We start from the raw sequence: 27,068 nt of genomic DNA, 5'->3' as shown, positions 1-27,068 counted from the left end.
TATTCGCTCTTATAGTAGTGCGTTTCAAATGATCCTTTGGTGCTCAATAATTATCAGAAGGTCCTTTCATGCTTACTTTTAAGATACAAGGTCAAGTTTACCATTTGATAGGATCCCTTTTGCCTGAAGGCCAACCTAAGTTTGTTTAAATATATTTTGTATTCGACTACAACGAATAGTGGAATACAAGAAATCAATATTTCTCAAATTTAAAACTGAACTCATTTCACAATTATTTTAGAACAGGTTAATTCGTATGCATGCAGTTTTAAATCGACATTAGAAGCTTTTCCTCAAGATGGTGATATCGGCACTCAGGAACTCCCTGGACGTGTTATAACGCCCAGGCCACAGTATTACAATTTTTCCTACAGTAGAGCAACGAATGTATTTTCGCATAGCAACGGAGGGGAACTCGCGGGGGGTCAAGTGACGCGGGCCACGTACCACAAACATGCTTAGTTTGTGGTACCGAGCGCGAAAGAAAGTCATCGTGTTTTTAGTAAAGTTACTATGTATACTGACGTAATTTAATACTTAGGTACATATTCTATAATGGTGCGCTCAAACTGTTAATCTACATTTAATTTAGATTATTATTTGAAATACTAAGTAATGTAGAATTTAAATCACATTCATTCATGTTGTCTTTAGATTTTAAGATTTTCTTATCAGTGTTCAATTTTAATGTAGTTAAATTTTATAAGAGACAATAATTAAGAACATTCAAAAATAAAGTGTCACGTATTTTTTTTTAAACGACGAATGACGAAAAACGACGTAATCGCGGACGAAGTCGCGGGCAACAGCTAGTAATTTATAAAACGTAAAAGTGACTTATCCAAAACTAATCCTTTATCCTATCGGGCTGAAATTTGGACTGTTGATAGCCATTATTATGTAGTCATCAGCTAAGTAAGGATTTGATAAAATACGACCACCAAGGTGATTAAAGTTATACTGTATAGATAATGTACCATGACAATTTATTTTCATGAACATGCGGGTAAAGCTGCGGGCAACAACTTGTAACTAGTTGCAAACATAAACACAACTATAATCACTCAGTAATAGTAGTAGTATCTATGTAATACCTTACAATTAAATGTTGACAAAGCAAATTTTATGGTCACTAGACATGATGTGCTTCACGTGATCTGACATTGAATAATATCCCTGTATCTAGTCGTTTGTCAGTTAATTATATCCATGAAATGAACACTAGTTAATGTAACCTAGGCCTAGTTTTATGGATAGGTTTAGAATTTAGATAAAAATATGATTCTGGCGGCCATTTAAAGATTTTAAGAAAATTGGAAGTCTTATCAAAGCATCTCAGTAAGAATTATAAGATGTCTTTTCGAGGGTTTTCCATAATTCTGGGCACGGAAAATTTAAGGAATAATTAAAAAAAAATATCGAGTATTTCAATTGTAGGTATAATCTAAACTACATACCGATCATTGCTAGGTGATCTAAACAGAAATAGGTCTTGGGAACTAGATATAATAATAAGTAGAAGAATGCGATCGGCAGACGTCAAAACGTGTTACGTACGTGTGACGCACGACGCTTTTTTGTCAAGTGCATGAAAGTGGTACGTGCTTTGAATTTGTATTACAATGCAACATAACACTCGTAGATAGATGAATTAGTTGTAAGTGATGCATGGTGATAGCTTGACGAGAAATACTTTTGTGAAGTACCTAAAAGTTTTGTCTGTCTGTGTACGTAGTGGCCAGTATGTGAGAGTCAGTTTGAACTGGCAAAAAATGTATAAATTAAACTTCAAAAAAATGTCAAGCGATAGTATCAAAGTCACGGTCGCGTGCGCAGAATAATTTCACTTGGCTCAGAATCAAAATGATTCTAGTGTTTGCATCTTCCGCACTTTTTTTTTGTTTAAATTTATTCAATTTATAGTACCTGCTTATAGATTTCTTTACTAATATAAAATTTATTATTATTATAATGTGTTTAAACGAGTATACCTTTATTTCTTTCTCTGTAACATTTACTGAAGCATTTACGGATATAAATTCAACTACTGTTTCGTATTCAGGATTGAGCTTTCCGATCATGATTAATTTAGTTTCCCCATGCCCAGACTAATTAGATTCGGCTTGACCCCTCTTAATAGACGTTTCCGTGAAACCCGAGACTCGAAAGTTACAAAGCTGCAGTATGACGTCACTAATTAAAGCTGTGGCGTGCATGATACAATGTGAATGCAAGCTGGCGCTGATAGGTTTTCATGAAGTTTTTGGAATGCTCAAAAATGTTTAATTTGCAATAACCTACCTTGTTTTTGATGTGATAATAAGTGATGATACATAATAGTGGAATCTACTATATTGAGTTTTAGGAAGAATTGGAAAATTAATCGGTACGGAAATACTGGTTTGTTTCACAGCCATAAACTTTTTATCTCAATCTGCAGCGCATTTTAGGAGCGTTTTATGCCCACATTTTATCAGCAAAAATTACGGTCTGTTTTTAAATTCTAGGCTTGCCAAAAACTAATGTTAAGGATAAGCCACTTTAGCCCCGGAGTGATCCCATTTTTTTGCCAAATCTATTCACATTTCGACTTACTTTGCGTATTTTAGATGACTTTGGCACTTCCAAGGTTTTTGCGTTGACACTTAAAGTAAATTTTAATATATTGGGAGTTTAATTTATGGTAATTAATTTTGAGGTTATTCTGCTATTTTTTTTTGCTATGCTATATATCCAATAAGCTGTTCGTATTATGTATGTTTGATAATATGTTCATTTATTAAATCCACATTGTTTTTTGAAACGTTATCATCTAATAAGCATTTTATCCTGTACTAACAACTATAGTTTTTGGAAATCATATTAAAAAGTTAGCAATAAAAATCTCTAGTAACTTTTTCTTACTGCATCCATACATTGTTATGTCTCTACAGAATTGAGAAAACCAGATACAAAGCTTAAGATTCGTCCTGAATAGATTGTATTTTTATAATTCACAAGTGTGCAAGGACAGTTCAAAGGTCGAAAGATGATAGAAGTAGGTATACGTTAGCTGCAACCTGAGAACATTATACATTATATCGGTAACGGTAATCGATATGATACAAAGGCCATTCACGACACTTGGCACAATCGATCCGCAGTTTTATAAGGTGCATTGGGTTCACACGGACTATATGTCAAGAGAGGCAATCGAGCGCTTTTTAGTATTGTATTGTGGGAAGTGGTAGGTTAGCGTCGTGACTTGGCGTGATATAGCCAAATTGGCAGATTTGTTAGAGGCTAAAAGACTCTGTGTTAAGGGATAATGAAATAAATGAAAACAAGTGAACTTATGGAAAGGAGTGGAGTAATATGCCAAGGGAAGTAGATGAGAACAATGACCTATTATACTAGTAGACGCGGCATACGCCAACATCATTGCACTAAAAAACAGCGTAATTAATACATACCTACTTACTAACGCATTATCACCAATACAGTTGTTCTCTCTTTCACTCTCACGCACGAGACATAATACATGTCTCACTCATGTACTTCGTAATAACAACTGCCGATTAAAATACAAAAAGAACGTCCAGCCACGACGCTGAATGGTGCGTGACTAAGTGAAACTCGGGCACTTACCTGAGTTTTTTCTTGCCAAAATAGAGAGCGGGTAACGTATCTAGCTCTTTTATATATCATAGGATGAGAATAAACAAGACATCGATTTCATATTGAGTAAGATTGCATTGTAACATTTTGTTATGATTCTGATAACTTTATATTAGATACAATACAATTAATTGCTTATAGTTTTAAGTTATTTGTTGTTATTGGGGAAAATGTTTTTATTCGCAACAAAACTATCAACCTATATTACCCTTCTCTTCGAATTACTTTTAAGGATTTACAACGTGTTAAAATCCAATAACAAATCTCATATAATATTGTTACTTGGCGTTGTTGCAATTCGAATAGTAGCATAAATATAATATAAGGTTGTTTAAGTTTTTAATTATAAGAGTAGCTAAATTTAAATGATGACTAAATATATCTTGGAAATTTTTGAGAACGGTCCGTATTATATGCTGTAGGTGTACATCCGTAGGCGGTATTCATTAAGTATTTTGGAAATATCATACAAAAGAAGTCACAAAACATCGACGTATCGCCAGACCTTCGCATTCATAATATTAAGTGGGATCTGGAATACAATAGTTCTACGAGAAAAGGGTTCTGTCCCATCAGGGACTTAATTTGTCTCCGTCTGTCAGGGCAATGAAGGCCACTGACCTATTTGCCGTTTAAAAGAATCAGTGACATAGAATGTATATCGTACTCGAACATTTTAGCCCGCTTCTCAAGACGACTTATTTCGTTGTTTCATTTTGTACGTATGTTCTTGGCAGTATTTTACTTTAACTTTAAATGTCAATTTATTGTTAAAGTAATTTGTTACAAATTGCTATATTTTGTTCCTTTTCTATTAGTCTTTTATCACATCATAATACCTAATATTATTGGACTCATACTTTTTTGAGGAATTGAAGATTACCTAAAGAAAAACGCAACGTTAAACGCAAGTTTCAAATAACTTAAATTTCCAATCGTTTTAATATTTGTTTGTAATTTAACTGTTACGATAGACTCGCTGATTAAAAAATAATGTGTTTTACTCGGCTGATAACGATAGCAATACATGTGTTGGTAATTGTGTAATGTGTATAGATTGGTCAACGTAAACCTAATCTGTTTTTGTATGAAACATTTTTGGTGTATTTGACCGTGGTGTAGTTGACTTGATTTGGAAAATAATGTGTATTTATATAGAAGATCTAACTTTAGAACAATGCACATAAAAGTTCTATCAATTTCAAGAAAAATGGCTATAAAATTCCTACATAGCGTTTAATGTGCGGAATGTACAATCATAAGAATTATTCTAACAACAATCTTAGTTTTTTTCAAGTGGAAGAAAAATGCGATAAATAATTTAACAACAAGCAATATTAAGCAATTAGTACATAAAATTTAGCAAATCTCATCCAAATACGCACAGTCGGTTTTGCTAGACCATTATTCAAATACCAATGTATGTATTATATTAGTAGCATTAATTAAACTGAGCCAAACTACAACGAACGAAATTTTGAATGCAAATTACATAATAAATAGTTACGGCCTTTGTTCATGTTAAATTGCTTTAATTAAATTTTCATGTTACACAGTTTTGATCTATTCTTCAATTACATGCAATAAATGCAATGTTTCATGTCATTGTTTAACGGTGCATTTAAACTAAACCAATATAGAGCTAGAGTATGAGCATTCTTTCGTAACCTTTTAGTGCAAACGAAAATTCGTATTCAGTGTTGTTCAGTGCTAGATTATTGCATAAACTCTTTTCTAACACACTATGAACAACGAAAGCTGTAAGCCTGTTTACACAAAAATAATTTGACATAGTGGGGTTAGAATAAGCATTGCTCGTTTGATCTAAGCATCGTAATAGGCACCTATGCCATCTAAGATAAATATCTTAATCAGCTTACACCTTCATCCGTAAAAGTCAATAAGAAAAGTGCACAAACAATTACAATAACAATAATTATTAATTAGTATTGTAAACACAAAACGGGTATAAATCGTTCATTTGTTATCTAGCAAAATCGTGACTTAAAATTCTCAGTAAGTGCGATCATCGGTTCTGCTGTACTGTGATACGTGATATCATATCATATATTGTTTTATCTTTGATTATCCATAGGAATATTATATGCGGAAGTCTGTATGTTCCCTTCCCCTTGTAATAGGATATGGACTTTTTGTTTTTTTTTCGTTGCAATCAAGGCGTACAGTAAGTAGTTTTATATATAGTTTAAAACTACTCTTTTTAAGTTTTTGGCATTAGCGACCGCGGATTTCCCTACGCCGTTAAATAACTTATCCCATCCCACGATCTCATCTTTTTAGTCTGATTTCGTTTTGCCTTCCATCTATACTAATATTATAAAGCTGAAGAGTTTGTTTGTTTGTTTGAACGCGCTAATCTCGAGAACTACTGTCCGATTTGAAAAATTCTTTCGGTGTTAGATAGCTTATTTATCGAGGAAGGCTATAGGCTATAAATCATCACGTTACGACCAACAGGAGAGGAGCCACGGGGGTGAAACCACGCGGAGCGGCTAGTAAACGATAAAGGTTTTGAATCTTGAAACATATTTTCAGTTGGCTCGAATTTCAACACTCATGAAATTGAACATGCCATCGTCCGCATTCTGCCGATAGGTTTTTATTAATTAACTCCACCTGTCCCGATGTATGTTCGTCATTAAATCTTATGAGTTAAATTTGACCCACTTCTTTATTATATGACGTCACTATATATAGATACTATTTTATGCATTTTATTTTTGTGATATTAGTGGAAAACCATACATGTTTATGGAAGCCTGTTGTTGTTTATCTATATAGCTTTAGTAGCAAATATTGTCTTGATACGCAAAAAATGTATTTTTAATTTTTATACAGGCAGGAGACAATACTGTAGCATCTTTGCACTTGCTCATTTGTTAACTTTTTGTTCAATGTGCGTAAGTAAGTAAGTACCTAGTTAGGCAATAGAAATTCAACAATTACATTGTCAAAACTTTATCAATATTTGTATTATTGCAATCGATAATGGTCAAGAATCTCGCTACAAAGTATGTCTGCCACGTGCGATTAAGTCCGATAGCTTATAGCTATATGTTTATCCGCTTATAGGTAGTTTCATTAATAGAATTCTAAAAATAAAATCACGTGTTTTATTTCTTATTATATTTAGATCATATTTTATGGCTTTAAACTGTATAGTCGCATAAAAAAGGGCAAATGAGTTTTATGAACATATTTTTTGCTTGCAAGTACATGATTCGTATTTAGACGTATTTAATGGTAATTTCCATTGTGTAGTTGCTGGCTTTGAGCCAAACAGTGGTTGTAATTAGTGGTACTTCAAAGCTGCCTTTTAGTCTTGAATTCTTGATGATAGATTAGCGCCACTTCAATATTTGTTTGGTACAAGGTGACAGGGGTTACTTCTAGCATCTGGAAAGTAAAGAGATCAGGTCGTATAATTAATCTTCAGCACTGATCAAAGACAAAAGTTAAGTGTTGTCATTTCTTCGTGTGTTACGAAAATAAGGAGCTAATTTCGTTTTCAAAATGACTAAAACATTGATGCAGTTTTTGGTAGCTAAACGACTGTCGTGTTTGCAGAATTCATATTCAAACACAATACAAAAATGAGATAAAGATCTAGAATTTAGGTACAATAACATTTTCAAACCAACTCGAAGTGAGCGAAAATTTCTTTGTCTACCTTCTGCATTTCGCACGTGCTTCAGACTCGTTTTTGTCCATTGAAATCAGATGAATCACCATCTATAAATGCTGCATAAGTAGCTACCTACCTACATAAGTTGTGAGAAGTCAGTTACCTACGTGTGCCAAAGTCCAACACTATGTTGTTATACAAGTTAGTGCTCGTTATGGTACGTAACTGTCGTGTGAGAATATGGTTTATGCTTTTGTTAGAATGGATCGTAGTTTGCGAAGTTTCGCTAGATTATGTATAATATAGCGGGCTAGGTGTTTCGCAAGGTGATAGGGTTGAATTTGTAATGCGTCTGTGATTAGTGTTGGATTTATTTAAATAAAGAAGTTGCGTGAAACGCGCTCATGTACAGAAAATTGTAAACAAAAAGCACTCGTATATTAGAAACAGTTGTACAACACTCTGCATTTAATGCAAATATGTATTTCAAGACGAGAAAGCATTCATTTATATGTTTGTAAACAATCTTCAAGCCTCACGTCAGATGTCTCACTTATGAAACATCAAATTAGGTATGCCACCTAAATCCTAGCAGAAGTGCCTGTTAGTCCCTCTAATACGACCCTCATTTGCTCGTGCCTTTATTCCTAAAAGCTTAAACGACTGTGAAAAGCTGTCTGCCTATTATTAAGTGGCCAGAACCGACGTAAGCAGACCTCTCTGGTACATCTTTACGAACATTGGGTATAATGGAGAAATTACTTAAAAAACCGTTTTGATTTTTTGTAGAACGTCCAGTGTCGAAAAAGCGAATTCAGATATAGGGTTGAAACTGGAAAGGCTTCTTCCAAGGATAGAATTTGTGCTAAACTTGAAATACTTTCAGCTAAGTACACATTTTTCATTAAGATTGAGATCGTAAAGGTAAATAGTAAATACTGAAGTGGTAGATCCTTTAGCAACATATAGAGTAATTTTAAACTTTCCAATAAAGTATTGTTTAAATACTTTCTCAAAAAATAAAATCTCTTTCGAGCTCACGTGAATTAAAAACTCGAGACGAGCTTTCATCTTTCACGTTTCGTTTTAGATTCCGTGCACATGCAAGGCACCAATAAATTTATGAGATAATTTATGAGATAAAGTACTGAAAGTTTTAAATTTTTCCTTCTACGACGTTTTATGAGAGTTCGCATGCGATATTTCAAGATGTCTTTAGGAATATGTTAATCAAGTGGCTATATATCGCTAGATTCGTGCGAGATAAAAGGAAGGGCGTCTCGGATGACCTCATACCTGCCTAGTGCTTAGTGCCTCGGATTGAGGTCAAATGCATACCTGTTTATAACTTGAAAAAGGGCAATTTGAGATTTATATCAAAGGTTAATTCATTATATTCATTCAGCGAAATAATTTGAACCGCCATTTTTCTTCTTTTAAATTAGTTTTGTTACGTTATTAAAGAAATAATATGCTTATTATTTTTTATTTTCGGATGTGATCAGATAATGTTTTTTCGTCAAGAAGTTTATTTATTAAGTATATAGGACATGTGTATGAAGAGATAACGAGTCGTGTTGTGAATGTAAGTACCTAAATTAAAAGCTTTAACAGTAATTTTGTACTTTTTGTCAACAAACAATAAAAATGTTTTCATTTTATAAGATTTTGAAATTAAAAACGTTCATGAAGTTTAAATTAATACATAATTAATAGATAATTATACACGACATTATTTTTACGAATAGAGGAATATTATGTAGGTTACATATCTTCCTGTTTGTACAAACGGCCTCTTTAGTATTGATTTATTGTCATTATTAAATGTTTTATTATCACATTAAACGATTAAATACATCTAACACAATACAGCATAGTAACAAAGTTAAAAGTCAAAGTTCAATAGCAAATAGTAGGTAATGTATCGTACAACGGCACACAAAAACTTGTATTGATAACCGTTGAGATTTATTGTGTAAAGCGATTTAGCTCTTATTTCAATGAAATATGGGCTATAATCGTTTTTATCAGAGTGTTAATAATTAGAAAATAGTTAATAGCTATTGGCCATTAATAAAATGTACATGAATAAAATAGATAGTTGTTAAAATTTAGCGTTTCAATCGCAACGGTATTTACAGGTTTATATTTTTACTTCCAATAGAACCTTCTCTTTCATAAAAAATAATTCAAAGCTTTTTCTATAGAAAAAAATATATAGTTATGTAGTTTGCGAAAATGGTTAAGAAAATCCATCGGTAAATGTTTTATTGTACTAGCAAAGATAGTATTCGGCACATTTAAAGTAATATTTTAATATGATTGTGTTGTATAAGTATAAGAAATGGCATAAATCATGAATTCAATATCCGTTGCAATATTTCTCCATCCAATTTCGGGTTCGATAACCGATAGACAAAACGCTGCCAAAGGTCGGTTGTAAACAGATGTAAAATACATTTAACCTTATCCACAATAAGACGAAAGTTCACAACTATAATATACTAGTGTCGATCGCCCTGGCTTTATCTGGGTTCATTCGAGTTAAAAAAATATACTTAGCCTGAGTAAGTTGGTAAAGATATACCTATGTAGCTTGCGAAAAGTTAAAATTGAAAGAGTAGTTAAGTTTATTTGTTACACACAAACATACAAATCTTTCCATGCCAATATTTGTATTTAATACTTACATGTTGATGTAGCTGAATTAAGATATTTTGTTCACGGTAAATAAATGCATGAAAACATGTTCTTACAATATACAAATACATAAGACAAATTACAAAAATAAACTGGGTAATATTTAACATAGAAATCTGCGTAGAAAACGCGTAGGTACAGGTGTACGCACCTTGTACAAATGTTATAACGCTGCCGATAATTACATAAGCTGGTACAATTAGATGACTATCTATAAGAGCTAATTAGATTATTATTGTGAATTATAAAGGCTGAGACGTGAATTAAACTGGCTCCTTAAGTACACGTGGGGGTTTCTTCAGCGAAAAATAAATCGAGATGATGCATATTAAAGGGGATGCTTTGGACATTAATTGATAAGTAGATTGACCCAAGATACATATAGACTACATAGATTTATAGATTGTTAAATTAAGGTAGTATAAATATGTTAAAAATTAAGCCCTAAATTTTTCAAAACTTATCCACATGAAAACATTTTGTACAATTTGTTACAATTTTCTTATTCTTCTTCTTATCAAATCTCGTCAACATAATATTATTAATCCCATCCAATAGCTTATAATTTTCGTATCATTGCCTAGTAACATCAAATTTAACTTCCCAATAGATATTTAATAGCAGAAGCATGTACAGTGTAAACCAATGGATGGGTTACAGGCAAGCACGCAATCGACTGCGGTTTGCCAAACCACCGAACGTAGCGTATCTAACGTTTAATTATGCACCGTATTGGATTATAACACGGTCGGTTTTCAATTGATTGGAAATGTAGATGCGTATTTGAAAACGATGTTTGCAAATAGGTATCTAAAATTTTCATTTTCAATTTTTGTATACCTAGTAATGTGTGGCTTGAATCGGAGATTGAATTCAAAGGGATTGATAAGAATTATTAAGAACTTACCTTCAAACATAAATAAGAAAAGAAATGCTTTTCAAATGAGTGGTACTTCAATTCCAATTGTTTCTTCATAAAAGAAAACAGTAATGGTGTACGTTGGAGGGAATTCGCTCCTATAATCACGTTATCCTAAATTTGGAAACGATTGAAGGTACAAATGTAGAGCTATTCACAATTACCTATGTTATTACTATACATTCTTTTCTTCGATTCTTATTAAAATAATTACTAGTACTATAGCTTTCCTGTAAAGAAATCACTTGGTTTTTATATTTAATATAAATCTAACAAATCTCAATTCCACAGCCCTTGTCTTGATTTACTTAGAAGCTTTAGAAAATTAAAGAGTCTTCAGTTTGGTTCTCGATGAAGACAAAGTATTTTTCTCTTTATTCGTTGTACTCGACATTACTCGTAAATAAAAAATCGATAAGTGACACAGACGTAAAAGAAACCTTGAGTTTCTTCAGATTTTGAAATGTATTGTCAAACAATTTGATCTCAGATCATGTGATATCCATGATCCAGACTTTTGTTAAGTATCCATTTTTATGTTCAACTTTCAGTTGAGCTACAAATAAAAACCATTTTTGTTTGAAAAGGTTGAAAAGTGCGCGTACATTTATGGAATAACATTGACCTCAAATTCTGGAACCTTCTGGAAATCTCTATTTCCCTTATCAAATACACTAAACGCTTAGGGCCCATTTACCTACTTAGTTTTATTAGATTAAGCAACTTTGTTTTGATTATAGTTTCAAATGTCTATAACATTGTTTATGTATTATTTATTTTATAAAAAAAATATGAGTAGTTTTTCATCTCTTTTTTTCTAAATACTTACTTAATCAGTCATCAAACAAGGTAATCAACGTAAAATGCAAAAAGATTTGAACGTTTTTATATTCATTTAAAGAACTTCAAGGGCGCGAATCTGCAAAAATGCTGTCATATTCATGTATTTAATAATAATATCTTTATAAATAGACTCGACGAGTAGCAATACCCGTAAAACCGCTAATCAAACTGTATTCCGCTCTCACTATCAGTCTTATATCGATTCGACGGTTGTTTACCGTTCTTATGTACCGTGGTTGATGGTTTTACGTCTGTTGACATACAGCCAATAACCCTTTGCTTGGGGTTTGCTAAATATTCAGCCAAAAGCGATGACGTCACACGACTGTAGAGCTATAGAAATGTGATTGTTTTTATAGACGATGCACTATAGAGATACTTTTAAAGAACTGCATATTTGTTGTAAATAGGATATTGAGGTAACTCAAATCTCTACTAGTTTATGTAAGAGATGTCATCAGATAAAGCAATGTTACTGTGACAAGGGTACTCCAGGAACACCTTAATAAAAACATGTTTCATTATCTGTTTATGACGAGGTGTAGGTTCGTTTATGACGCGTCGAATTACATATTGACGGTATTCGCGTCACTAATCTTTTAATACGTTTTACATACAATAAACGACAGGAAAATGTTTGTATGAATAAACGTTTGTTGAAGTGAAACTTTTTAGGCGCGTTGAGAGTAAAATTCCAGGGTCGCATCATGGCATTGGCAATACCGTCACGACATGGAGTAAGGCGACGATTTTAATAATTTTAAATCTAGTCGATGAAGTTTCACTTCTGACACGTGTGCACGGCACACACGCTCTTTTTTCTGTAAGAACGTACATATTTGTAAAGTGCTGACCGTTTCCAATTTCCAATCAATCTTTAGAAGCTCGATTTGTTGCCTGCCAGTGATGTAGCTGGCCATAAATTCTAAACGTCCTTACGACATGGAAGTTTCTGAATGAATTTGTATTCGGCCATTTATCAAGATTCTATCCAAATGATATTTCAGTTATAATTAATTCCTAGAATATAGAACGCCTACAGTGTTCTAGGAATTAGTTTCGTTTCATTTATATGTAAACGATTTCTGAGTCGGTCGCCCTTAAATAAAGGGGAACTTAATTAAATATTACGATTAAACGAAGCATCAAGTATAACGATACACTTATATTTTCTGCATGAGATAAAAATTTTACACAGAATACGCGTAAAACCGCACGAAACCGCTAGTTCAATGATAAATAATTAATCAGTCAAATGTGGGTATTTCTCTATAAGTATCTAATTAAAAACTGACTAATCTTTTATGATAAGCCCCAGAGAGTTAAATCTCAAGCATGTGCCATTGATGCTAACGACAGTTCTTTTCGTATTCATATTTTAAAAAAATCTTTAAAATAAAAAGTACATGAGTATTTTTATCGTTCTTTAAAATGAAGACAGTTCAGTTAAAGATTATATTTTAAAGCGATTATGGATGGATCCATCCATGTCCTTAAAAATATTATTTCTATGAAAGCAATTAGGTATAATAGGTGTGTAAGTTTTACGAAATAAGGTTTTTTATAGCTGAGTTAGGAATCAAGAAAGGACTATACTTAGTGACTACTTTAGCAAGTCAGGTGGTAGTGTAAATACGTTAGTAAAATACGTAAAAACTATGATTTATTAAACGAAAACAGTTTTATCGATATCGACAGTTTAATCATAAAAGTTTGTATAACGCCAATTATTTTCGGTTTAATTGAACGATTCAGGTTTAACCTTTTTCGAGCTCATGAGCTCTGTTTGTGTTTTATAAAACTTTCTCTTATTAATTAGTGTTTGCAATTAATATTCGGTCTGTACGTATGTAAATAAAACATCTACCTACGATAATTTTACTCATTATATATATTCATATTTCATATTATATTCATATTTCACCTCAGAAACAACCTCTTTTTTTGTCCCTTACCAATTGTTCAAGCAGCAAGCTCATCTTAGCTATACATAGCATCTTCACTGAAACATAAAAACCAAATGTAACGTTTCTCATACTAGCTTTCTGCTCGCGGCTTCGCCCGCTTTGTCTAAAACCTAAAAAAATATATACCAAAACCTTCTATGAGAACCACTCTAGTTAAGTAAATTTAATGTCGTAGTGGAAGGATTTACAGTATGGTGCACACAATTATCAGTTTATTAAACTCAGTTTGATTCTTTTGTAGAAAATATAGCAAAATTGTTGTGTGTTGTGTACAAGAAAGCAACGAGATTGAAACTTCATGTATTATAGTATTAAATCTACGTGTATTTTTCTTGTAAAACGCCCGATTTATTATGTAAATATTTATAAAATGTATAAACACACGTGTCCATAAAATCGATTGTCGTTAACCTACTTGATTAGCGAATTGGATCAACTATGGAGCTATAAATTACTGAGCATGTCACTCGTTAATTAATTACTTTTATGAATAATACAGTTCAATGGACCTTACTCGATGTGAATTTTAATAGCATGAGAATTAATGGCTTTTCATATGTATATATTGGTCTTCGCAAATTTTACTGATAGACTGAACGAGAAAGATATTAATGCTTTATATCTCCTTAGTACTAACGGTCTGGATATCTTTTGAGCTATTTCGATTCATATTTGATCCGACTTTCCCATCTATATAAAGACTGCGTGGGGTGGGAATTTTATCAAAGAAATAAACGCAATTTATTTTGTTACCTAGTACTCGAGTCTATTTAGAGATATTTCTAACTTGTACAGAAAAGTGTCTTGATTTCTAACATGATGTTTTTTATCGACTTGTGTTTAATGTTTATGTTGTTATAATCAATGCATTCAAGATGTCGTAAGCTGTTAGCAATCAATATATCACTGCAAATATATATCTCGTAAACAATATATATTTGGATGTAACATTATTTATAGTAATAGTTCTAAACTTGGCAGTGTTTATACTACCCGTCGCGTTTGTCGGCAACATAGTAGATATTGCACATTCTGCCACAGATATAAAATACTAGATGGATCAATTGAAGCCATTAGACTAGATTTGTATAATCAAGTATGCGTATTTCATGTTTGTATTGGCTTTACGTCAATGGTCAACGTGATTTTACAAACAGTGTACTATGGGAATATGTATGTAACTATGTACATATTATGTATAAAAATGTGTTGTAGGTATCTTCACACCATTGAGAAATAGGTGCGTTATTACATCATGCAAGAATTTGTATTGCATTTACAATGATTTAAATGATTCCGAACTGTAATTATTTTCTAATGCATTTAGCAATTTTATTAAAATCCCCTGAATCATAACTTCTTTGCGCCTACACTTGACACGGTTGCCTTATCTAGTTCTGTTGAGTTCTGCGTTACGGACGCACCGTGGTTCGTGAAACAGTTTATGTAATAAGTCAAGTGCACTACGTCATAATCTTTCTCTTCACTTTTTAGTGAGCACGCTAGAAAATAGGGTTAATTTAATATCGACGTATTCAATGTTGCAAAGTTATAAATAATCAATTGATTTATTAGTTTCTTCTTATACAGATATTTAGTATCTACCCTTTTTTCAAAGGTATTTTAAACAGGATTAATAATTAATAATATATATTGGCTTTTATTTTAGATCTGCATACATACATGAACTTAAAATATTGCTCGTGTTTTCTTTGAGTTATTTATTGGAAGATTCTATATACCAAGAAGCATTCAAAATTTAATACGATAATTAAGTACGATTCTTGAAAGCTGTTATAAAACCGTTGTTGTAAAATGTTTTTCATTACGATTTTAATCTCAATTAATGAACTCACTAACTCAGCAACTCTTATAAAGTTAGGCCTCAGGGTATTATTAAAATTTAATTACGTTTAGTTCTTTGAGAGACTATAATAGCAAGAATTTTCTAGCTATGAAGAGTCGCTATTTGTGAAATTTGTTGCTTGTGCGCTCTAGAAAGTGAAAGGAATAAGGATGATTGTAATTTGTAGAAATTATAAGGGGCCTTAGACAAAGTAACAATTACAAAACGATAACGAAGTTAGAAATCGCAAAAATGTATGGGATTGACATTAGATAGACCACGTGATCTAACGCGGCGTTTATCCCATACATTTTTGCGATTTCTAACTTCGTTATCGTTTTGTAATTGTTACTTTGTCTACGGCCCCTGGTTACTCTAATAATGATAATTAACTTAAATTTTCTTATTGAAGTGAAACTTCTTTAGGCGTGTCGAGTGTAAAATTTCAAGTTCGCGTCATGGCAATCCCGACACATCATGAAGTAAGGCGACGATTTTGGTCCTTTTGAATACCGCAAAATAAGTTTCACTTCTGACACACGCCCTTTTTTATTGCCATCACTTATTACATTTTTTCGAAATTATTCTATTTTTACACGTATTCATAACAATTTAATGACAACGTAACAAATCCCTTCATAATGAGTTCTTAACAATAAAACGGGAGAAAATATTCATGTTACTCAAAAAATACGTTCAGAACGAATAAAGCAATGTATTTTCGGCTAGAGACCAATTATGGCGGTCGGCAATGGAAAGTCTTTTAGTATTCAAGTGGTGTACACGCATAGAGGTCGTAATATTTTGATATTATGTTGTATGAATATTTGAATTTATCAACAACTAGCTTACCGCCCGCGGCTTCGCCCGCTTCGTCTAAAACCTAATAAATTTTATACTAAAACCTTCCTCTTAAATCACTCTATCTATTAAAAAAAACCGCATCAAAATCCGTTGCGTAGTTTTAAAGATTAAAGCATACAAAGGGACATAGGGACAGAGAAAGCGACTTTGTTTTATACTATGTAGTGATTAAATATATTGTACTTGAGTCTATCTACAATTGTTAGAAAAGCGCGTTCTTATAAAAATAGCTGACGAGATAATGCCTGCGTAAATTGTATGCCAATCTAGACATAAGTAGACCAAAAAATGAAACAACCTGTTCTAACTCAATAAATGTTACTGCTATATCGGTCAAATAGTTACATATGTTTTTTGTTTTATTTGAAATTATTATTACATATATTGTACTAATAAAAATATCTCTCTCCTGGCAGTTATTCAAGTTTCGCACAATTTGTGAATCTCTGTGAAATAATATGATTTTCTGCTCTCGACATTTAAGAGTTCGCTCTTATCGTTCGTGCCGTTTGTAATTTCTCATTATAAGACATGCTCAAATAAATTGAGACGCGACATTTTTAAAAATACAACAAACACGTTTTTATAAAGAAATCTTGTAGACGTAATAAGAGTACAAAAACCTAACAACCTTGACATTATTGTTTCGTGTTTATTTTTCAGTTTATACGTAACATAGCATCTCAATTTTTTGCAGGTAACAAAGAATGGAACCCATGGAATTAAAGTGACAACTATGTCAGTGGCAAGGCACCATTAGGCATGGATACGTTGCACGTCAGCCATGGTCACAGCAAGGGGTCGAGCAGGAGCCAGTCGCCGTCCACCGCGGAGCTGTCCAGGGACCCGGCGGTCACGGACGACGCCGTGATAAGGTCGAGGGTGCAGTCGCCCACCGTGCATCATGTCAGCGTGAGTATCTGTGACGTCACAGCTGATAATATTCACGGTTATGTTGCAAGTCAAAATATAGGAACAATTGGCAAGTAGTGGATAAATTGCAAGTCAAAAAAATTTCAAACCTTCTAATGTATCATGTTCTTCTTTATTGATAATTATGGAAACTATTATTGATATTAAAATTCAGGCGGTTATAATAGCTTTGGGTAGGTAATGCGAGTGACTACAGTGACCATAAACCGTCAATACCGGATACACCACAAGTCAATTGTGATCATATGAAAAGTTGAAAATAAATATATTAATCCTGTAAGAATTGATGACGATAATTCATTCAGTTATGGTTACAAACGTCAGCTATTAGCATAGTAAGAAGTCAAGCGCAAGGTAGCAATGTCAGTATGAGTAATAACAATTATGTTGGTACTCGTAAGAATGGACAAGTTGCACGTTCATGATAAATTCAGATAACGAGTCAGTCCGTACTTTATAAGCATCATATAAAATACATTGTATATATTTTAAGTTTTTTTATATAAATAAACAAGTTCAAAGTCCAGAAGCGAGAGACGACCCAAAAACGCATGTCAAATCAATAGTTTAGTAGAACAATGGTTTATTTACGAAATTTTATCTGCCATTCAACTAAATGTATTATCTTATCACACGCAACCGAAAGCTTGTTCTCAATGTTTTTGTCTGTACAATCATTAGATCGACATGGACCGAACTCTTCAGTTAAAAATAAATAGCTTTTTGTTTTAGTTCCTTTTTTATTTTAGTTTCTCAAATGTATATATCGGAATGTACATAGTATCAGAATCTTGGGTTATGTGGTACGTATTGCTAATTAAGTGTAACGATGGTGTGTGTTCGTTGCAGGATACGTCACGGCACGGTGAGCCTCGGTCGCACCACGTCAAGTCGCATTCAAGGGATCTCGGCAATAGTCCTCTGTCCGCGAATACTACGGGCAATTCGTCTAGAGAGTAAGTATTTATATTGTATAGAATATAGAGGTGTTATGTATGTGATACAGTATAGTGTTATTTTATGCGATGGTAATAAAGAGCTTTGGAGGTACATTGCTTGCATGAGCTTTCAGCAACGGATCATTACAACTATCAGCCAAAGTACTTCTAACTACAGTACTATGTAGGTATGTATGAGGTCCATTCAGTAAAAAATGTTTGCTCTTAGGTATTAACGATTAATCAATCACATTTAAACTAAATTTTTATTTATTAATTCCATTGCTTACCTACTTTTTCACTCGTGTTATTGTCACCAATATTACATTCCTTCCTTTTTAAAAAGCAATTTTATAAAATAAAGATATACTTAGCATTTCATATGCTACTATATATTAATATAAAATATCTATAAATAAACCTTTAATTATTATTAAAAACCAAAGCCATATTTTGTATACGAAAATAACTCGTGCTTTACAAACAACCTACGGCTACTAAATTTGAAATAATTGTCATATTTGAAACGGCACAAAGTAAATTGCATTAGTTTGCTTCCATCAGTTAAATATCAAGCGGATACATGACCCCTTGACTTTTACTGCTATTTCGGAGCAATCTAGCCTCGTATAGTTTTAATTGGAGACTTGAAAACTTTAGGAAATTGAATCCTAACTAATATAACCTTTGGTACGTGAATGCCAAATGCAGATTTGTGAGTTTGGTCCTTAAGTTTTGTTTGTTGCTTGGAATTGTGTTTGTTTTAGGTGGTTGAGTTTGATTTGTATGTAACTTGTAAGGATTTGTTATATGTATAAGGTTGATAACGGCCTGTAAAGGTGAAATATAATAGATCTTCGCTATCGCCCATTTGGTGATAATATAGTAGAAAGTATTTTTAACGATTTGTATTCGCATTCTACAGATTTTTTTCTTGAATTCTATCATGTAATTAAACAAGTCAAATCAAACTATGCCGAGTAAATTATTCATTCATTAAAGATTGAAGTTTTCTGTGCGACTTAATTAGCGAGCTTTTTTTGTTCATCTATACTAATATTATAAAGCTGAAGAGTTTGTTTGTTTGTTTGTTTGAACGCGCTAATCTCGGGAACTACTGGTCCGATTTGAAAAATTCTTTCGGTGTTGGATAGCCCATTTATTGAGGAAGGTTATATGCTATATATCATCACGCTACGATCAACAGGGGTGAAGCCACGGGGGTGAAACCGCGCGGAGCAGCTAGTTATAATATAAATTGCTTCATTGTGAAGACATCTTTGAAGAAAGCGTTTAATTATTCGACAAAATTTCTTTCTAAATACTTTAATATACTAATAAATGCTCATGAAACATTTCAGTTTAGAAGACTCGCCGCAAAAGAAGGCCATCGCGAACGTTCTAGGCGGCGACTACGTCACAGCCGTGTACAGTCCTAACGTGTCCTATGGGCTGTCTGCGGACGAATACGGGTCTCCCGCTTATAGAGGTGAGATATTATATATTTAGGTTTATTTTAAAATTGATTGTCACACACACATACATACAAACATACATATACACAGAGACAGAGATTATAAACTTTTTAGTTTTTAACGTCCCTTATAAGGTCGCCCTTAGCACTTTATCTCTTCTCTTTTACTGTGTATTTACATATAATACGTTAAATGGTATGGTAGGCACAATAAATAATTTTCAGAAACAACTTTTCTACGCTAATATTATAAAGAGGAAAACTTTGTATGTTTGTTTGATTGTAATGAATAGGCTCATAAACTACTGGACCGATTTTAAAAATTCTTTCACCATTCGAAAGCTACATTATCCACGAGTAACATAGGCTAGGTTTTATCCCGGAAATCCCACGGGAACGGGAACTATGCGGGTTTTTCTTTGAAAACGCGGGCGAAGCCGCAGGCGGAAAGCTAGTATTTAATAAAAAACCAACCTTTATTTTGTATTTAATATCAACATGTCTAGAAAATTTATATATCTAGGTCTCTGTCTATTCATTTCAAGGCAATCATTCCAATATTTTTAAAAATGAAGTACATTTTCTCTGCGTTTACACGTTCTCACGGGAAATTCCGAGTGTTCCAAGTAATTAACATCGGACTGAGTCAAGTTTAAAGTAAAATAATTACATGTTTCAGAGGTTTACTGCTGTATTTACCCATAAAAATAAATATCATATACTTCTTGCTATAGAAAGACTTGCATATTCGATTATTGAATAAAGTTCACTTTTTTACCTGACCTTAATCTAAATCTAAATTGTATCGTTTATATTTGATTCATAACATTTCTTTTAGACCATATTATGATAATAGGACTATCAAAGTTCTGTAGAAATAAAAACGACCGATCAATGTATAAATAATGCGATATCATTACTTCTAATAAATAAATTCTACCGTGTAAGAGCATATTAATATTTATGACTTATACAATTTTAATGATAACGTGTTATATTCGTCGGTCATATAAATTATTCATTTTGAAACATGATGTTTACCGTATTTGGTCCATACTTGATGCTTTTTAATAATTATTTAAATGTGTATGCCGATTCGGAATATTGATTCAATTATACGGTTTGAATAAATGTTTATATTATCTGTGTATTTTCTCTTAGTTTTTATGCGACTGAGCTACTGTGTAGCGTATTTTTTCCATACAAATTTCGGGAAATCCTTTCTTAGGGGACGCCTACGTTATGACATCTACCTGCATGCCAAATTTCAGCCCGATACGTCCAGTGGTTTGGGCTGTGCGTTGATAGATCACTATATCAGTCACCTTTGAGTTTTATCTAATATATAAAAATCAATGCCACTTTTCGTTGTAATTCCATAACTCGAGAACGGCTGAACCGATTTCGATAATTCTTTTTTTATTATATTCCTTGAAGTACGAGGATGGTTCTTATGTAGAGAAAACGTTAATATGTACCACGGGCGAAGCCGGGGCGGACCGCTAGTATATGTATATAGATAATATGTGATGGAGATGATTTTTATTTTTTTGACTAAGGTTTATATAATTTCAGGTCAAGATGGAGACTACTTAAATCAAGGATGTGAGTAATATTTATATTTATAACAACTACGAATATATTTTCTCTTGATTATAGAATGTCCACCAGTTATTACCTTCTTTTTAATTACTCTGAATATTTTTTGTTTCAAGAACGATTACGTAGTGTTTAGAGAGATATTTTGCAAAACCCATGAACACTACTATTTTCTATAAGGATATTTATAAAAAAAAATCACCCTAAAAAAAAGAGTGTGAAATTATACTTCTTTGGCGTATGGAAAAAAAATTCTAGAATATACAACTTGAACATAGTTATCAATTTTCATACCACCTATAACTAACTTCATGCTGTTAAATTTAGGTGTCGGTGTGCGCGCGCATCGTAAAAATTCACTCTCATCATTTTTCTCCATCGCGCCAAAAGAAGTATAACTTCAAAAATAATTATAATCTATAATATAATTTTCAGCGGAAGACAGCGAAGGCAGCGGAAACGTGACGTCAGCGAAAGCGCTCGCAGCGATCGCGCATCTCAACAGCAAGATCGAACGGACGAAGGACTTGATTCGGCTCGAACAGACTATACGGGATGGTGAGATTGTTTTTGTGCGAATTTTATTTGGAAAAGTTGGTTTTTAACGGGTTAAAAACGCAATTTATTAACATAAACTTAATACTACTTAAATAACTATTAAAGTTTGGATGATTGGAAGGCTAGGGATTTCTATCAGTAAATCATGCGAAAAGTATTGAACGGGTTTTGATAAAACTTGGTAAGAATATCACATAAGGCATAAGCTATTAAATTATTCGCGTATGGAAACGCGGGACACAAAAGATCGCTGTTATTTGTTAAATATATCCAAAGCATAATAAACATTGACCATTTATTTAACTGTCACTAAAATAACACTCCAATCACTATTCGATCAATACTGAAATATATAGAAGATTGTACAGTGTACATACATTATCGCAGTATTTTATATTATGTTTTTTCGTTTTATCAAGATTTTATCGAGATAATTAATTTCAAAACCCTGTATTATTATAACGTTAAATATTTCAGACAATGTGAACGAATACCTCAAGCTAGCTGCAAACGCGGATAAGCAACAGTTGCAGCGAATTAAAGCAGTCTTCGAGAAGAAAAACCAGAAGAGCGCACTATGTATAGTACAGCTGCAGAAGAAACTGGAGGGCTATAATAAGAGAATTAAGAATTGGGAGGTAATATATCCGCATATTTTTTAAGTCCTATTTGATGCAAGAAAACGAGATAAACATGATATTTTAAAGTGTAAAGTATTTTTAATCTACGATGTAATTAACTTGCTCTTAACAATAATTTAGTTGAAATGATACACATTTGTTAAGTAAACTTATAACTTTTTTAATCTAACTTTACAATTTTAAATCTAAGTAATAACTCAGGCCCCGGAACCACAGACACAATAGAAAATCTATTGTGTCTGGGACCGATCGGGTCGCTTGGGGCTCAATGGGTTAAATGTATAAACGGTATTCTGTGTTGTATTACATAAACTGGTTATTTTAATATTTTAAGCACAAATAATCGTTTGTGTTCTAGCAACATGGCACAAGCGGACAGACGCACAGACAGCCGCGGGAGGTGTTACGGGATATGGGCCAAGGTCTAAAGTAGGTATTGAATGCTATACAATATGTATGTATTCTAATCATTAATGTTTTCTTCTATTGGATTGGCTAATTTGTTTTAAATAATACACGTTAAATGAACTATAATTTATTGTGATTTTCTTTATTTCTTAACAAGCTATTGACCTATCTAACTGAATTTTGGACAGTATTAAACTAAAACTGAGCTATTTCCCTCTATTCCCTGCATTCGAAATACTGAGTACGTTAGAAGTTATACTTCTTTGGCGCATGGAAAAAATATTAGAATATACAACTTGAACATAGTTATCAATTCTCATACCACCTAGAACTTCATGCTGTTAGATTTAGGTGTCGGTGTGCGCGCGCATCGTAAAAATTCACTCTCATCATTTTTCTCCATCGCGCCAAAAGAAGTATAACTTCAAAAATTCAGTTAATAGTGAGCTAACATTTGAAAAAAAATTAACTAAATAGCAATACAAAATGTGTATGTATGTGTTGTGTTAGGAACGTGGGCGGCAACATCCGCGACGGCATCACGGGGCTGGGCGGCAGCGTGATGGCGGCGCCGCGCGAGTTCGCGCACCTGTTCTCGCGCTCCAACCGCTTCGGATCCGCCGACAACATCGCGCATCTCGCCGGTGCGTGACGCATATACTCATACTCATACATTTATTTATTTATTTATTTATTTATTTATTTATCTATTTATGAATGAATGAATGAATGAATGAATGAATGAATGAATGAAAACGCTTTATTGTACACCATTACAAACAGGAAAAGACATACATATACAGAAGAGAGACATGCACAAATGGCGGCCTTATGGCTTTAGTAGCCATCTCTTCCAGGCAACCAAACACAAGATAAAAAACCAAAATCATGACAGAGGGTGGTGGTAAAGCTGTATTAGATTGGTAATTAAAAAACAAATTCAAAAAAAAAAAAAAACAATATACCTACATTAACATACACATACATAAGTACATAAAAATTATTATAAATAAAAACATACATACACACATACATATATACATAAAGCATATATTAAATAAATATCGTATTAAAAATATATAGGTACCTAAATACAATAAGTTATCACTTTTTAATGTAATGTTTATTCAGTAAACGTTTGAAAGTCTCGAAAGTTTGAGCTTTTCTAATTGTGACAGGGAGATCATTCCACAGTTTAATAGCTTTCACAGTAAATGAAGAATTGAAGAAAGATTTGTGTGTAGGAATACATAGAGATAGAGTTTCATGAGAGCGCAGGTTCAGTCCGTGAGTACATAAATACTGAAATTTATCTTTGAGATATGAGGGAGTGTTACGATAAAACAAAACTTTGTAAAGCAAATGGAGTATGTGAGTATCCCGGCGTAATCTGATAGGGAGCCATCCGAGTCTAGCACGATAACCGGATACATGGTCGTATTTGCGTAACCCAAATATAAATCTAATGCATAGATTTTGAAATCGCTCGAGCTTATCCAATAGAAGTTCGGTGAGATCAGGATAGGATACATCGGCATAATCTAGGATAGTCTATTTATTCTGTAGATAATCTATTTATTTATTTATTTATTTATTTACTTACTTACTTACTTACTTACTTACTTACTTACTTACTTACTTACTTACTTACTTACTTACTTACTTACTTACTTACTTACTTACTTACTTACTTACTTACTTACTTACTTACTTACTTACTTACTTACTTACTTACTTACTTACTTACTTACTTACTTACTTACTTACTTACTTACTTACTTTAGTAACCGTCGGCTTAACCGTCGGCGGCTCGGTAACAAACAAATACATGAGAGAAGAGCATAAACACAAGCGTGTGTATATAAATACATAGGCGATGAAACAAAAAGTGGAAAAATACACACGAGCACGTGCTCTTACCTCTTTACGCGTGCATGTAAAAGAGGGAGAGAGATACATATCACATTATATACACGTCCATCTCATTTATTATTAGAAATGCGAAAGTTTGTAAGAATGCATGCATGTAGGATTGTGTCTCTTACGCGCAACAAGTGAACGGATTTTGATGACACTTGCAGTGATGTAGCTTATGTATCAGAATAACAAATTTAAGCTATAAAAATACTTGATTTTGTCCGCCGGTTAGTCGGATAAAACCGCGCGGCCGCGCTACTATATTACGCTGAAAGATCTAAATTCATAGCATTGTAAGTTAAAATTCATAACACCACAGCATAGCAACAGCCAGTTAAACACAGATTATATCCTAAATATTCCTACATTTAAAATTTTGATAGTTAATATGTGAAAGGAACCCTCTTATTGCAAATTACAAGACAAGTGATAACTGCGACTAAAAACAACCGACTTCAAACATGCACTTGCAACATTTACAAATACCCACAGACAAAAATGCTCATAAAATAAAAACTACTGGGCCTATCCGAATAAAATTTTTATGGGACCAATTCGACACCATCCCTCATCGAACAAAAAATCAAAAGAATCACGTAAATCGGTCCAGAAACCTCGGAGTAATCGATGTACATACATAAAAAAAAAAACATACCGGCCGAATTGATAACCTCCTCCTTTTTTTTGAAGTCGGTTAAAAATATAGATTTTATTAAAAAAAAATCATGACTCGCTTCGAAACACAATATTATAATTTTACTCTTTTTATTAATTGTCTATTTGTGTGATAATATTGGTGTAAAATTTTAAACGTATAAAGTGTTTGAACTTTCTTAGAAGTTTATTTAGATACAGATATAGAAAATAACGGTTTTTATATATACATAACTCATAAGTATCCCACACTACTTTTGATTATCAACTATTACTACAATTTAAAAATAAACAACTTTCAAACGCTAAACTAAGCTTGCTAGACAAACATTCAAAAGGCAGAAAATTAGCTTGCCATTCACGCTCAGCTTTTAGATTTTAAAATATAGGATATTTATTATGTTTACAGTGTATTTGTGTCTTAAAACAATATCAGTTTGTTCAAAAAAAATATGATACAAATGACACATGTTGGTAGTCATTGATATCATCTATGTGTGTAATAATATATTATCGTATATATGTATGCTAAAACTTCCATTTTGTCTCACAGAAAACACGGGTCCCTGTAAGTATATCATAGTGCTATTGGAAACATTCATATAGTAGCATTATGCTAATAAATAAATCATTATATTAAACTATGACGTTATATCTCACAAATTTTATTAACATTTTAACAAAAGATAACGTATTTAAGCAATCATCAATGCACTATTCTCACTTGCATAGATTTTGTAGATTTAAAAAAAATACATCTAGCGTTTTTAGTTTTGTAGCTGTTTATATATAATAAACCGTGCACATAAATATACATAAAATATATAAGAAAATAGTTACTAACATGTAACAATAATTTGTTTCTGCATGCAAATAAAACACACAAAATATATGCGTCATATATTTCTATAAAAAATCCGTTCCATAAAAGATAATGACATGTCACAAGTAGAAATTAGCACTTAATCTTTACCTAAACAGAAACTATTAAAATTTCTCACATATGCACAACATATTAGAATATTTTACTAACATACATGTATTAATGTACATTGCAACATTAGGTTATTATCTGTCACAAGGTTAAATCGTTCAGTAATGGCAGATAAGCACTTGTCAGCAAACGTCATAGATATTTCATATTAGATAGCATTTTATGTCAGTACTCAGTTGCAAATGGTACTCACGTGACGACGGACGTGCGATGTTTTTAAAGAATTGCAAAAAATGTCGCAGGAAATGTAATAATATTGAATAGTACATAATGTAATTATAGTTTTGTTCTCGTATTTACCTATATATTATTTAATTAGTACACAAGGTTTCGTGGTACTCGTTTAAGTGATGTGATTATTATGTTCAGATAAGTGTATGGAGATTACTTGCACCGTTTTAGTTTTATTGTTTAGCGTAATGCACTACTCGCAATTGTTTTAACTTCATAGAGTATTATCAGACTGCTTTCACGGTTTTAATTTTTATATTCGCACATAGTAAAACTTAC

General features: G+C 32.6%; 1 protein-coding gene across 5 annotated transcripts in view; it reads left to right on the top strand.

Moving 5' to 3' along the window:
• Positions 1 to 27,068, top strand: part of LOC123703419 (transmembrane and coiled-coil domains protein 2) — a 48,444-nt gene that overhangs the window by 12,253 nt on the left and 9,123 nt on the right. For 3 of the 5 annotated variants that reach the window (XM_045651400.1, XM_045651399.1, XM_045651397.1), the window contains exons 2-9: positions 17,140 to 17,354; positions 18,225 to 18,331; positions 19,675 to 19,802; positions 21,363 to 21,392; positions 21,822 to 21,944; positions 22,422 to 22,582; positions 22,944 to 23,014; positions 23,504 to 23,637. In XM_045651400.1, the coding sequence (XP_045507356.1) occupies positions 17,205 to 17,354; positions 18,225 to 18,331; positions 19,675 to 19,802; positions 21,363 to 21,392; positions 21,822 to 21,944; positions 22,422 to 22,582; positions 22,944 to 23,014; positions 23,504 to 23,637 (904 nt within the window). In that variant the 5' untranslated portion in view covers positions 17,140 to 17,204. Of the gene's footprint in view, positions 1 to 17,139; positions 17,355 to 18,224; positions 18,332 to 19,674; positions 19,803 to 21,362; positions 21,393 to 21,821; positions 21,945 to 22,421; positions 22,583 to 22,943; positions 23,015 to 23,503; positions 23,638 to 26,117; positions 26,133 to 27,068 lie in introns of all 5 variants that reach the window. The other 2 variants (XM_045651398.1, XM_045651396.1) reach the window with 1 other exon arrangement.

The sequence above is a fragment of the Colias croceus genome, chromosome 26 (genome assembly GCF_905220415.1).
Source record: "Colias croceus chromosome 26, ilColCroc2.1".
Classification (NCBI taxonomy): Eukaryota; Metazoa; Arthropoda; class Insecta; order Lepidoptera; family Pieridae; genus Colias; species Colias croceus.
Note: the sequence above shows the minus strand (reverse complement) of the source record. Positions and strands in the feature narration are given on the sequence as shown.